Raw genomic sequence first — 12,177 nt, forward strand, 5'->3', positions numbered from 1 at the left:
GCTCCAGGTTATAAGGTGTGATATCCTCAAGGCAGAACAGAAGCAGAGGCCATCTTCCTCCAAGGGTCTTCATTGTCCAGTATAGCGACAGACAGTGGTGTCTGGCCAGTTCCAGTGTGTCCTTTTTCCTCTGCTTCACAAGAGTGCTGACCCAGAGTGGCTCTGGGCCCAACACTGGATCCCTGGATGCAGACCCCAGCTGGGCACAGGGCAGCAACAGCTTCCCACAGACCCACACGCCCCTGCCAGGCCCCCTGGCAAAGCTGGCTGTGCTTTGCCTCTCAGCTGGGCCAAGTGCCAGTGACTCTTGATTCCCACTCCTCCCTCTCGACTCTCACACTCCCAGCTCACTACAGTCAGATTCGGTCCTTCTCCTGTATCAAGCACAGTGCTCCAAGCACTCACAGCCTCTCCTCTCCCAATTCACCAGCAGACTAGACACACAGACCACAGTGCGCACAGCCCTTCTATCTCCACACAGCCTCTACATGGGCACTGAGTAGTCACGTCACAGAGGCACATCCATGCTTTGCAGTGTGCTTCCTGAGAGCACCGTGTCCTCAGTGTAAGAGGCATGACTAGTATCAAAATAAAGACAATGTTCATGGACTAGTATCAAAAGAAAGACAACGTTCATGTGTGTGTGCATGTGTGTGTGCCCACGCATATGGTTGTGCTGGAGAGAAATATAACATGGCACATGGTTAAAATTTTGCCACTAAAGCAGGTTTAGTGGTACTTACCTATAATCCCAGTACTGGGGAGGCTGAAACAGAGGATCACATATTCAAGGTCAGCCTCAGCAACTTAGTGAGGGAACCTGTTTCAAAATAAAAAAAATAAAAAGAACTGGGGGTATAGCTCAGAGGTAGAGAGCTATGGGGTCAATCCCCAGTACCATAAATAAATAAATAAATAAATAAATAAATAAATAAATGCCTCCAAGAATCCTCAGGTTGATGCGAGCTGCCTCTATGTATTTTTCCTTGCTAGGTCATAGGGTGAGGCTATGTGTAACCGACATCCACAGACTTTGTGGGAAACTATTTTAAGTCCAAAAATATTGGCTTAAGGATTTATAGCTTCTTGCTTGCTGTGGCAGGAGGCTGCCTTTCCTGTGTGAACTGAAGAGAGTGACCTTGATACCCCTTCCTATCTCAGCTATTTCCTCCTGTTTCACTACGCCTTTTGCTTGCTTTGCTTAAAGGTGGGAGACTGCCTCAAGGAGGGAGCTGAAGACAACCACCTCTGCCCCTCTTACATAAACTGCCAAGAACTTATCTTCCAAAGCATTCCTAATCCAATGCTCTACTCCTTAGCCAGAGACAATGAATGATTTGATGACCCAGCCTTAATTCTGTAAACCTGCAATAAAGGGAAGAGCTGAGCTGAGCTTTGAGGAGTTTGGCTTTCTTGCCTTCTCGCCTCTCCCCTCTTTGAGATCAGGAATAAAGTCTCAGAGCATTTATCTCATCATGTCTTCCAGTGCCCTGCTGGTGCAGAGCCCAGCAAGGTTAACAGTGTCCTGGCCTAATGGCATTTCATAATAGCACACACACTGTCACACCCAACTGATGGAGCTGGTCTCATCAGTTCTAATATCAACGCCCCATCCACATGCGCTTGGGTAAGGATGCTGGAAACGGACACTGATCTCAGGCATGTTTTCCCTGCTAGTTAGGTAACACTCCCACTTGGGCCCACAGGGACTCAGCAGGCGCAAATCCAAAGTTAACGAGAACAAACACCACACGAACGTGGGTGAATTATTATTTATTCTTTTATTGCTTTCTTGTTTTTTTGATGCAGAGTCAGTGTTTTTGAATAACAGTAATAAGATGTTCAAAATTCAACATTATTAAACATTCAAATACTAAAATATAATGTGAAAACAAGCCCTCCAACGTTAACTCCTCTAAGCTCTATCTGGTGGAACCACTTGGTACAGCAGCTATTGGACTGGCCAACTTGGTTCATGATGAGAACCACGTTGCAGTGGCAACAGGAATGGGTCTCAAAGGCCAGTCAACCGCGTAGGCTCTTTGGTCTCCCTTTTAAATGGCCAGGAGATTCATGATGACTCCTAGTACGATGACCTCTCCTCTCACCCCAGGCCCAACCACCACAAGACCCCAAAGAGACTCCCATGGAACAGAAGCAGTGGTTATAGTTAGAACATAAGAACCAGAAATCATTCTGCTGTCGAGGAGGCAAGCTGTGCCTGCACAGTCTTTTATCTGAAAGCAGCTTATCCCAAGAGCACACGGAGGGGCCTCACACAGCAGCCAGCTGGAACCAGGGCGAAGTGAGCGGTATTTGCTTGAAGGCACGGGTCCTCGTCCTGGGGTGGGGGTGGGGGTGTCACTGTGTTGTGAGTTATGATCAAGACACACATCCTACCTCTGAAAAATTACTGTCAGCTGCCATACATCTGATTGTAACTTCAGCCTGGACTCTTTTAAAAGTCCCAGAACTCTTGGACACCCCTGAGAATCTTGATGTGCCCTGTTCCTTCTATGGGGAATCAGATTCCTAAGGGGCAGAGACTCAAAAGAACACATAGCTGCAATACATCATACAACAGGCAAAAATAAATACATCACTCTATAGTATGGATATGCAACTATCATAAAGAAATAAATATCTCAGACCCCACAATTACAGGCCACACGCGAACAGTACCTGGTGGAGTCAAACAACTGGTGATTTTCCCATAAACATTTATCTACTATCACTTTGATCAACTATACTTTTAATATGAAGCAAAAATGTATAGAAATGCTATAACTTTCTTAAAAAAAACACACAAACTTCCTTAAGTACCACGGATAGTGATCAAGCTTACTTGAGTGGGCGATCAAAGTGTCCAACCCAAATAAATCCCTTTCAGACCTCCCCATTTCATCTTAGGTTCCATCACAGAATGGACGCGGGGCCACTGCATTGCTGGTGGCAGTGTGGACACATGAACTCTCTTGAAGAACAGCAGCCCCACGGTTTTGCCTGAGGAATCATCCTGAGCCCTTCCCATTTCTGAAATCCTGCTGTTATCAGTGCTCTCTACGACACAGAGCTGCTGAGAAAGGCAAGAACAAGGAAACATAAAGATGCATTTATTCATGTCCATGCCATCTAAAGCTACTGAGTACAGTAACCAACCTGGGAGAGGGGTGACTCCGAACCTAAAACAACGGCACAAACGCTGGGACATTGGCCCTCTGAGTTGCAAGTTTGAGCTCAAAAGAACCTGCATATTGGCAAGCCCGTTTCCTCCCTGAGATGTACATGTCACGCTCTGTCCTCCAGCATCTTGTCCCTCAGTTAAGGCCTGGGCAGTGCTGGGACGGCACACAGCTGCTCCAGAACCGTCAGTTGCCCGTGGGTTCCGGCTGGGCGCCATCTGGCTCCCGAGCGCCAGGCTCCGCAGGCTGCCTCCGCAGCTCCTCCACCACCTGGAGCAGGGCCGCCCGCTCCAGCTCCAAGGCCAGCGTGGCCTGCTTCAGCTTGCTCTCGCTGGTCAGGAGCTTCTCTACTGTGGCTTCCAGGCTTTGGATCTTACTGTTTGCCACCTGGAGAGTGAAAAGGGACATGAGAGAGTACCTGCCCACGGCAACCGGCAGGGTCCACTGCAGGGCCCTGTGGAGCCAGGACCTGGTAGAGGAAAGCCCGTGGCTGATTATCAGTTCTGGCCACACTGGAACTTTCTCCGGCCTCCCATGCATGCAGGCTGGGCCATGCCCTCCCAAACACCCCAAGATCCTCCATTTCCTTCCTTGGAACCAAATGTTGAGATGGTGGCTTTGCACTGTCGGGCGGACCTGACCCCATCACCACCGCGGGAGGGCAATGCTGACATGGCCAAAGAACACCCCCGGGAGAAAGGGTAGCCATTCAGGGATGCACGGGCTCTTGTGCCAGGATACTGGGATGGGGAGCTTTAGCTATGACTTGCACAAAGCCTGGCCGATTTTGACTGGTTCGTGTGTCTGCGCATACAAATTGCTTTCAGACCAATTACTGTCAGAAGGTCCTCACAGTAACAGTTCTCTAACTTCAAATTCTCTTTCTATATTTTTCACAGAGTTAACAAGACATCACCATGCCAGGAAACCTGGGCACTGGCCCTGGAACGCCGGCATTCTGCTCAAGGTCGCCTTGCACTGTCTCAGGAACTAGTCACCACCACCCTTGGGGATGGGCAGCCTCCTCAGCCCACTCTCCATGAGGACTGAGGGGCTCCTGTGGCACCGTGCACCCAGTGCCAGGTAAGCAGGGAGTCCAGGTGCTTCTCTAGCGACTGGGCCTCCTCTCTCTGCTGCATGAGGGTAGGCTTTCAGCACCACGTGTGTTGGCTCTGGCAACACAGAGGGCTTCCCTGAGCACAGTGCAGCAGCCCTGACACTTAGCTTATGTCCCGAGGCCTCTGGCCTGCCCCTCAGCACACAGGTGCATTCTGCAGTGCTCTCTCTGGCCAGCAACAGGCCACCCTGCTTTACAAATCCAGCCCAGCCCCTCACCTGCTGCTGCTTATTTTAGGTGAAAAAGCTGGCACACTTATTTTTTGTCTCTCATTTTCAAAATCAGCAAAAGACAACCCCTGTGCCAGACAAACAACCCATGACTCTAAGTCTCGCTCCAGTGTGCCACTAGAATGCTCAAAAGGCAGTTGACATTCAGACTGTGATGGGTAGCCGGGGCTGGGTAAGGCAGGCATTCTGCTTCTGTTCCTCCACAGCAAATATCTACTGGGTCTGCAGGGACTGTGCTGTGGAGGAACGTGTTTTAGATGAGGGCTGGTTTCTTCAGCTCTGGATGGCCGGCCTTTCTCACTTCACAGCCAGGCCGGGTCTGCAAAACAGCAATCTGTGCCTCTGTAGGGCTCAACGCAGGATGAAAAGTTCACGCTACAGACAGCCCGAGAACACCAAACAGTGCTTGTTTGGGGAAAAGTAGGTACTTTTCTCCACAGGAATTTACAAACAATTTAAAAAACTGCCTCCAAACAATTCCTGAACACGGTATCCGTCCATTTGTGGCACTAAGAAAGTAGACATAGCTAGGCTTGGTGGTCCAGGCCTATAATTTCAGTACTTGGGAGGCTGAGAAAGGAGGATCGCAGGCTCAAGGGCAGCCTCAGCAACCTAGCAAGACGTTTCAAAATAAAAGCACAAGACTGGGGATATAGCTTGAAGGTAGAATGCCCCTGGGCTCAATCCCTAGTACTACAAAAGAAAAAGAAAAGTCGAATGTATGGTTACTTTATGCCATTTGACTGATAGAGGAACTGTGCTCTGCACTGAGGTCTTCCTTCTGTCCCTGTCTGCTTGGGCGATAGCTTGGGTGGGGCCTCTGGACAGGTCTGGGCGCTGCTCTGTCTGCTCCCACCCCCCCCAGCCACACCTACCCAAGCCAAGACGGAACTCTGGAGAGTGGAGAACCACGCCTTTGTTAATCCAACTTTTGCATTTGTGCCGGGGACTCGCAAACTACGATCCTACATTCTGGCTGATTGTGACAGGCGGGTGTCTGTCGCTTTGCTCCCTTGGTTACCCTCCAGGGACCTTGCTGGCTTCACTCCCAGCTCTCGACTCCCTCATCATCGCTCAAGGCATGATCACTGGCATTCAGTGCCACGGCACCTGGTACCACGTTTGCCTCCTAAGAGGGGGAGTTAGGATAAGTGCAGAAAGAGCCTCTCAGGAAGCCCGCGACTGTTTGACCTCAGAAGGATAATCCATCCTCTCTGTAATCAAAAGGACCAATTCTCCTCGGATACCTTTGATCCCAGCTACAAACACATCAGGGTGATAAAGGTCCTCTGGTCGTGGGAAAGCCCAGCCTGCTGTTGCTTTGGTGAGTTAATGAACTACTACACACTGGCTCAGAAAGCTGCTTTAAGAACACGCTCTACCTGCAACTGCTCGAGGAGGTCAAGGTTCTGTTTGCGCAAGCTGCTGTTGGTTTTCTCTAGTTTATCCATTCTTTGGTTGTCACTGAGAGGAGAGGAATCGATGAGTTCTTCTTGAAGCACATGGTACTCAACTTCATAAGCTTGTAATTGTTTGGCGATGTCCATCTCAAACACCTGTTAATACAGAAAGGCCATCAGGCTCCAGACAGGAGAGAAATCTCACACGCCCTCCTGCACACCCACAGAGCGTCGTGTCGGCGCCCGCCGTGCTCAGCACTGTGCTTGGTGACAGACGTGATAAATAAAGGAAATTCTCTGCACCGAAGAAGTAATAATTCTACTTGGGAAGAAAGGGAGGAAGAGACATCTAGAAATAGTTTCAAGGTAATAGTAAGTACAAATTCCTGATATTCATCTTCTAAAAGCCAAAACCTTGTTTTGGAAAAGACTTACAAAAATTTATTTTTAGTTATTACTTCTTTTCTCCACAATTTTATGAGGTTATATAGATCAACTATGGGTTAAAGGGACAAAACCAAAAAACAAAAAACAAAACTGAAACAAAAGAATCAAAGCCTATCTGCCGAGTCACCAAGGCCAAGTTTCTAACTCAGTTGGGTTTTCAGGGTTGCAAGAACAGCCAAGTAATGGAGCTGTTGGCTAAAATACCCTCTCTTGCACCCAGAGATGTACAGAAATGAGCCCAAAACCCAATGTCACCCACACCAATGAGCGAACATGAAACAGTGCCTGAGCAGTCTCCCTTCCCACAATAGGAACAGTGATGAAGAATCCAGGTGTGTGAGCTGAGGCCGAGTGCCCAGGTGACCTGAGCAGGGGTGGGGGCGGTGTCTGTACTTTCCTTGGTGAGGAAGTCCAGGGCCTGGCGAGGCAGGGCGGGAGGGGTCAGGAGGCAGAGGCTGCTGCTGCCCCGCGGCACCCTGCCCTCCCGAGGTCTCTTGGGCAACCTACAGGAGCGAGGCCAGTGCGGATCTGAGAATGTAGTTGGGCTGGGACCACCTACGATGGGCCTGCTAGATCAGAGCACGGGGAAGAGGAGGAGGCCAGACTAGAGACAGGAGAGGCACATTGCCTTCTCCTGCACTTCCTTCCAGAAGAAACGCCGACTCAGCGAAACACCAGGAGACAACTGGCTTCCCAAAGGACCCGGAGCACGCACTCACCCACCTCCCTTGACTTCAACTGTCAAGAGCCATGTTTACTTTCTCGCCATTCCCAACAACCTTATTATTTTTCCTTCCTTGAGATGAATTTTACAGCCTCCTAGTTTTCAGTTTAATTCAATGATTGATATTAAATAGGTTCAAAAGTCATTCTACACCTGGTATCCGTCGCACGTGGCAAGAGAGAAAAGCTTGCTGTATTGACCTGGTCTTCTCTTGTCCCTCAAGGTGGCCGTGAGGTCAGTGGGGCTCATGATGTCTACCTCACAGTGGCAGTAACCGGCTTTGAAGCTGGGACTCCCCGGCCCTGCTCTGAATGACCTTGAGCGTGATACTTAAGTTCTCCTGGCCTCAGTTCCCAGCCTCCACTAAGCTGCTAATAACACTGACACCCCCAACCCCAGCATCATGCTGAGAATGTAAGAGAAAGCGCACAAGGTTCCCAGCACATGCCTGGCTTTCTAGACTGATTCCATACACAAGTCACAAACCTCCATATTTCAACCTCATGCGTGCCCCAACAAAACTACCGGGGATGCCACATCGTGGAACTTCTGAAGTTTAAACACAGCAAATTCCACAAAAGTGCTGAGGCACTTCAGTATTAAAAATGACAAATTCAGCACTGAGCCAGGCATGGTGGTGCACACCTGTAATCCCAGTACTTGGGAGGCTGAGAAAGGAGGATTGCAAGTCTGATGCCAGCCTCAGCGACTACTGAGAACCTCAACAACATAGAGAAACCCTGTCTCAAAAGCAAAATAAATAAATAAAACCCAACACTGAATAAATGTTATACATGATTACTTCTTTTTGCCCAAGAAAGAAATTAATTTATTTATTTATTGCAGTACTGGATATTGAACCCAGTGGCATTCTATCTCCGAGGTATACCCTCAGCCCTATTTTTTTATTCTTTATTTTGAAACAGGCTCTCACTAAGTTGTGGAGGGCCTAAGTAGCTGAAGCTGGCTGTGAACCTGCAATCCTCCGGTGTCAGCCTCCCAAATCCTGGGATTACAAGTGTGTGCCACCACAGCCAGTTAAAAATTTTAGGAATAAGGCCTCTGGCCCTTACACAGATTGATGGTCTGTTGAGGTTAATGGCTCTCAGCTGTGACCAAAGGCGCCATTCCCCTCCAGGAGGCATCCTGGGTCTTAAATATCTTGGCTTAATTGCACCATTATCTCCTGACGTCAAAACCCTCTCAGCCCTGGATTTTGCAGCTGTGGCCCAGAACTGGCCCCAGACCATGGCATCCTGTGGTGGGTGGGTCTGTGGTGGGTGGTGAAAGAACCCAGCCCCTGAACAATGTGTTCAGCCCCTGGGCCAATTACTTGGGCAAGGAACAGAGGACGGGGGTGGGGTGGGGTGACAGGAGGGCCCGGCCCTTGCACACTTAGCGGGCATAAGTGACCCACTGCCAACGCCAGTGCTTAGCCAGAGAAGGAGCAAGGAGGCCCAAGATTAAAACTCAACCCCATGGCATGTTATTTCAGAGAAGCACAACTGTTTAACAAAAAAGGATTAAAAACTGAGGCAGAAGCCTGGAGTGGTGGTGCATGCTTGTAATCCCAGTACTTGGGAGGCTGAGACAGGAGGATTGCAGGTTTGTGGCCAGCCTCAGCTACTTAGTGAGGTCCGCCATAACTTAGTAAAACCCTGTTGCAAAATAAAGAATGAGTAATAAAAAACAGGGCTGGAGATATAGCTCAAAGGCAGAATGCCCCTGGGTTCTATCCCCAGTACTGCAAAACAAACAAACAAACAAACAAACAAACAAACAAACAAAGTGGGGTTGTAGGAAAGTCAGGTCCACTGAGGTAGTTTCATTTCTTGTACAAGTGCCGCCCCCACCCACCGACGAGGCGGGAGGAGGAGGCTCCAGGCTCAGCACTGCTGGGTCCCCGGTGAACTGTCCCCTGAGCGCCTGTTACTCCACCATGCTGCAAGGCCCTCTGCAAGGGGAGCTGGTTTGAATCTCCTTTCATCTAAGCCCACCTCAGAGCTTTTCCACTTGCGTTGCAATTACTGGGGGCCTAGTGCCCTTCCCACCCTGCTGCTTCTCAGTGTCTTCAAGGTTTTCAGGTAGATTCCAGAATATGGTAAAAAAAAAAGGGGGGGGGAGGCAATCTTTTCTGCTTGCTAAAGCAGGAATTAGCCATTTCCCTGTTTTAATATTTTGCCCAAGATATAAATCTTCATTTTTTATCAGAGCAAGGGAGCTTGTCAGGTGTGGTGGTGCATGCCTATAATCCCAATACATGGGAAGGTGAGACAAGAGGATCACAGGTTCAAGACCGCCTAAGTAACTTAGTGACAATCTTGGCAACTTGGGGAGACCGTGTTTTAAAATAAAATAAAAAGGACGCTCGCGCTTACGCGCGCTCTCTTTCTCTCTCTTTCTCACACACACACACACACACAGTATACATAACCCCATCATCTCATTATACCTCCCTTCATGCTTTTCTACTTATAAACAAAGTTTCCTGCCCCACTTTTTTCACTCAGCATTACATCCTAAGAGCCTATTCATGGCGCTACATGTTCTCCATAACCATATTCATAACTGGCTTCATGTACTTGACCACCTGGACATACCACAACCATAACAACTCATTCGTCAAGTGATGGACGTTCTGTTTTCCAAGTTTTTGTCACTACAAATGACAAGTCTTATGAGGATATCCACATACAAATGGCTTTTCCATATTTTGGAGCATACATTCCAAGAAGTATGATTACAGAGACAAAAGTTATGAATAAATTTTACTGGCTTGTGATATATATTGCCACAAGTTGCTTCCCAGGCACGCATGATCAGAGTGCAACGGCCTAGCAACGCACCACGGTGCCAGAGCCAGTGCATGCACGGCGCTGCGTATTGGCATTTAAAATGTCAGTTTGTGTGCTGTGCATGAGCTTGAATTATGCATGAAGCCAAATATTTTCCAGCTTTGTGTTTACTAGATGGCTCTCTTCTTCAGTGAATTGTCTGTTTATGTTCTTGGCTCATTTGCTACTGGAGACTGTTTCTTTCTACAGTCTGTGGACACTGTATAATAAGGCCATAAACTCTGGTGACCTGGGTAACAACCCCCCAGTTTCCACCTCCGCAAACCCCAGATGCTAGCCTAATCTGTTGGTCTCAGTGGGATGCTGGGCTGGACAGTGAGGCCCCTGGCCTGGGTATCTGCACTGAGTAGGCATGCTGTCTGCAGTGAATTTAAAAACACTTATAATAAAGCCAACTAAGAGTGGGTCTGCTTTTTATTATCACCACATGTGAGTGCTTCTAAACAATGCCAGCAGTGAAATATTTCTTCCCACTGTACCCCACCCTCTTGGTGGGGCACTGACTTTTACAAAACTGTTCATCTGTAACAGTGGGGCTGCCCAGGGCTGGAGGGCTCCCCGCAAGGGCAGGAGGGGCCACCTTGCTGCTGCTGCAGCAGCGCCTGACATAGGAACTTTGTTAGGGCTCTGGTTTCCCTCCCATGAGCTCAACTACAACAGGGGATTGTTCTTAAAGTTGCCCGCAGCAGAGCTTTCCAACGGTCTTGTGGATATGGAACCCCTAAGCAGGTCTGGGTCGGACCCAGATGTTTATGTTTCTAGAAAGTTACTATGTGATGGTGCTAGTCTGAGGCCCCACTGAAGAGACCTAGAGGACACTGAGAAGTGGTTCCTGGCTCTGCCTCCCAAAGCTCGCCCTAAGTGTCTTTCTGCTGCAAACTGAGCTTAGGCATCACAGTCACACAGCACTCACTGGACAGGACTGCGGCCCCGGGTTCCCTTCCTCCTGGTCCGAGGATGCTTACAATTCACATGCAGCTGACACTTCCCTTGGAGAGGACAAGGTCAGGCTGAGGAACTGCCTTGGAGGCTTCTGCCTGGACCATCAATGGCAGAACTGCCCTCCAGGATGCTCCTGATGTTCTCAGCCTGTGCCGAGAACCTGTCCTGAGCCCCCTTCCCCCCAAATCCGGGATGCAGGCTGTGTCCCAGGTGCTCAAGATGACTACGTGGAGGGTGTTTCAGGAAATGGGGTCTATGGCTGTCACGGAGGACCTCGCACCACTTTACCCTAGCACCTCAGCTTGTCCACACCCAGGGCTGCATGCCCAGGCAGACACTAAACACAGCCATCCTTTCTTCCCTGTGGTCCAAGGTTCTCTAGGGCAGCAAATAATCACACGGTACCTCAGACCTGCTCTCTACGCACGACTCAAGCACCCTCTGGAGGGGAGGGCAGTAATTCAGGTGCCAAGTTCCTGACAGAAACACCAAAACAGCCGGGTGTGGTGGCACACACTTGTAATCCCAGTACATGGGAGGCCAAGAGGGGAGGATCGCCAGGTTCACGGCCTGTCTCAGCTACTTAGTGCAGGCCCCCGCAACTTACTGACACTCTGCTTTAAGATAAAGAATGAAAAGCAGGGCTGAGGATATAGCTCAGAGGTAGAATATCCCTGAGTTCAATATTGGTAAAACACACACACACACACACACACACACACACACACACACACACACGAGGAAGAGAAGAGAGCTGGAGAGCTGCCTGGAGTTTTATGTGTTTTCTATCCAGATTACTGGTGAAGTCAAAACCTGGGCCCCAAACACAGATTTTGTGCATCAGGCACGCTTATACCACTCCCACCAGGCGGAACACACCAGGCACCGGGGGGCTGCGCCCAGCTCACTCCTGTGCCTCCGCACAAGCCATGATCTTCCAGCTCAGGGGTCAGCCAAGCACAGCGCCTGCGGGCCCACGCGTCCCGCTGCCTGCCTTGGTTTTAATCCCTTGACACGCACACTATGGTTCTTCTGCACTGCAGAGCAGAGCTGACAGCGGCAGGCCCCGTGAGCCGCAGAGTCTTAAGTACTTCCTGTCTGGCCTCTACCCAAACGCTGGCCAGCTCTACTTAGCTCATTCTACTAAGCCCATCAGGACTACTGAGCTCAGCCTGAATGCGGCACTCCCGCAGGTCCCACCCTTGCACGTGGGGTGCTGGGCATGCTACTCCCTCTGGGCCACTTCCTTGTTATAAAAATAGAGATTGTAATACTCCAGA

At 49.6% G+C, this 12,177-nt stretch overlaps 1 protein-coding gene across 1 annotated transcript in view; it reads right to left on the reverse strand.

The window, feature by feature from the left end:
• Nucleotides 1-3,368: 3,368 nt before the first annotated feature.
• TBC1D1 (TBC1 domain family member 1) overlaps nucleotides 3,369-12,177 on the reverse strand; it is a gene marked incomplete at both ends in the record, with an annotated part of 235,246 nt that continues 226,437 nt past the window's right edge. The window contains 2 exons of the mRNA XM_080697261.1: nucleotides 3,369-3,569; nucleotides 5,912-6,085. Of these exons, the coding sequence (XP_080553387.1) occupies nucleotides 3,369-3,569; nucleotides 5,912-6,085 (375 nt within the window). The remainder of the gene's footprint in view (nucleotides 3,570-5,911; nucleotides 6,086-12,177) is intronic.

This window comes from Muscardinus avellanarius, assembly GCF_963383645.1.
Source record: "Muscardinus avellanarius genome assembly, chromosome: 6".
In the NCBI taxonomy this organism is placed as follows: Eukaryota; Metazoa; Chordata; class Mammalia; order Rodentia; family Gliridae; genus Muscardinus; species Muscardinus avellanarius.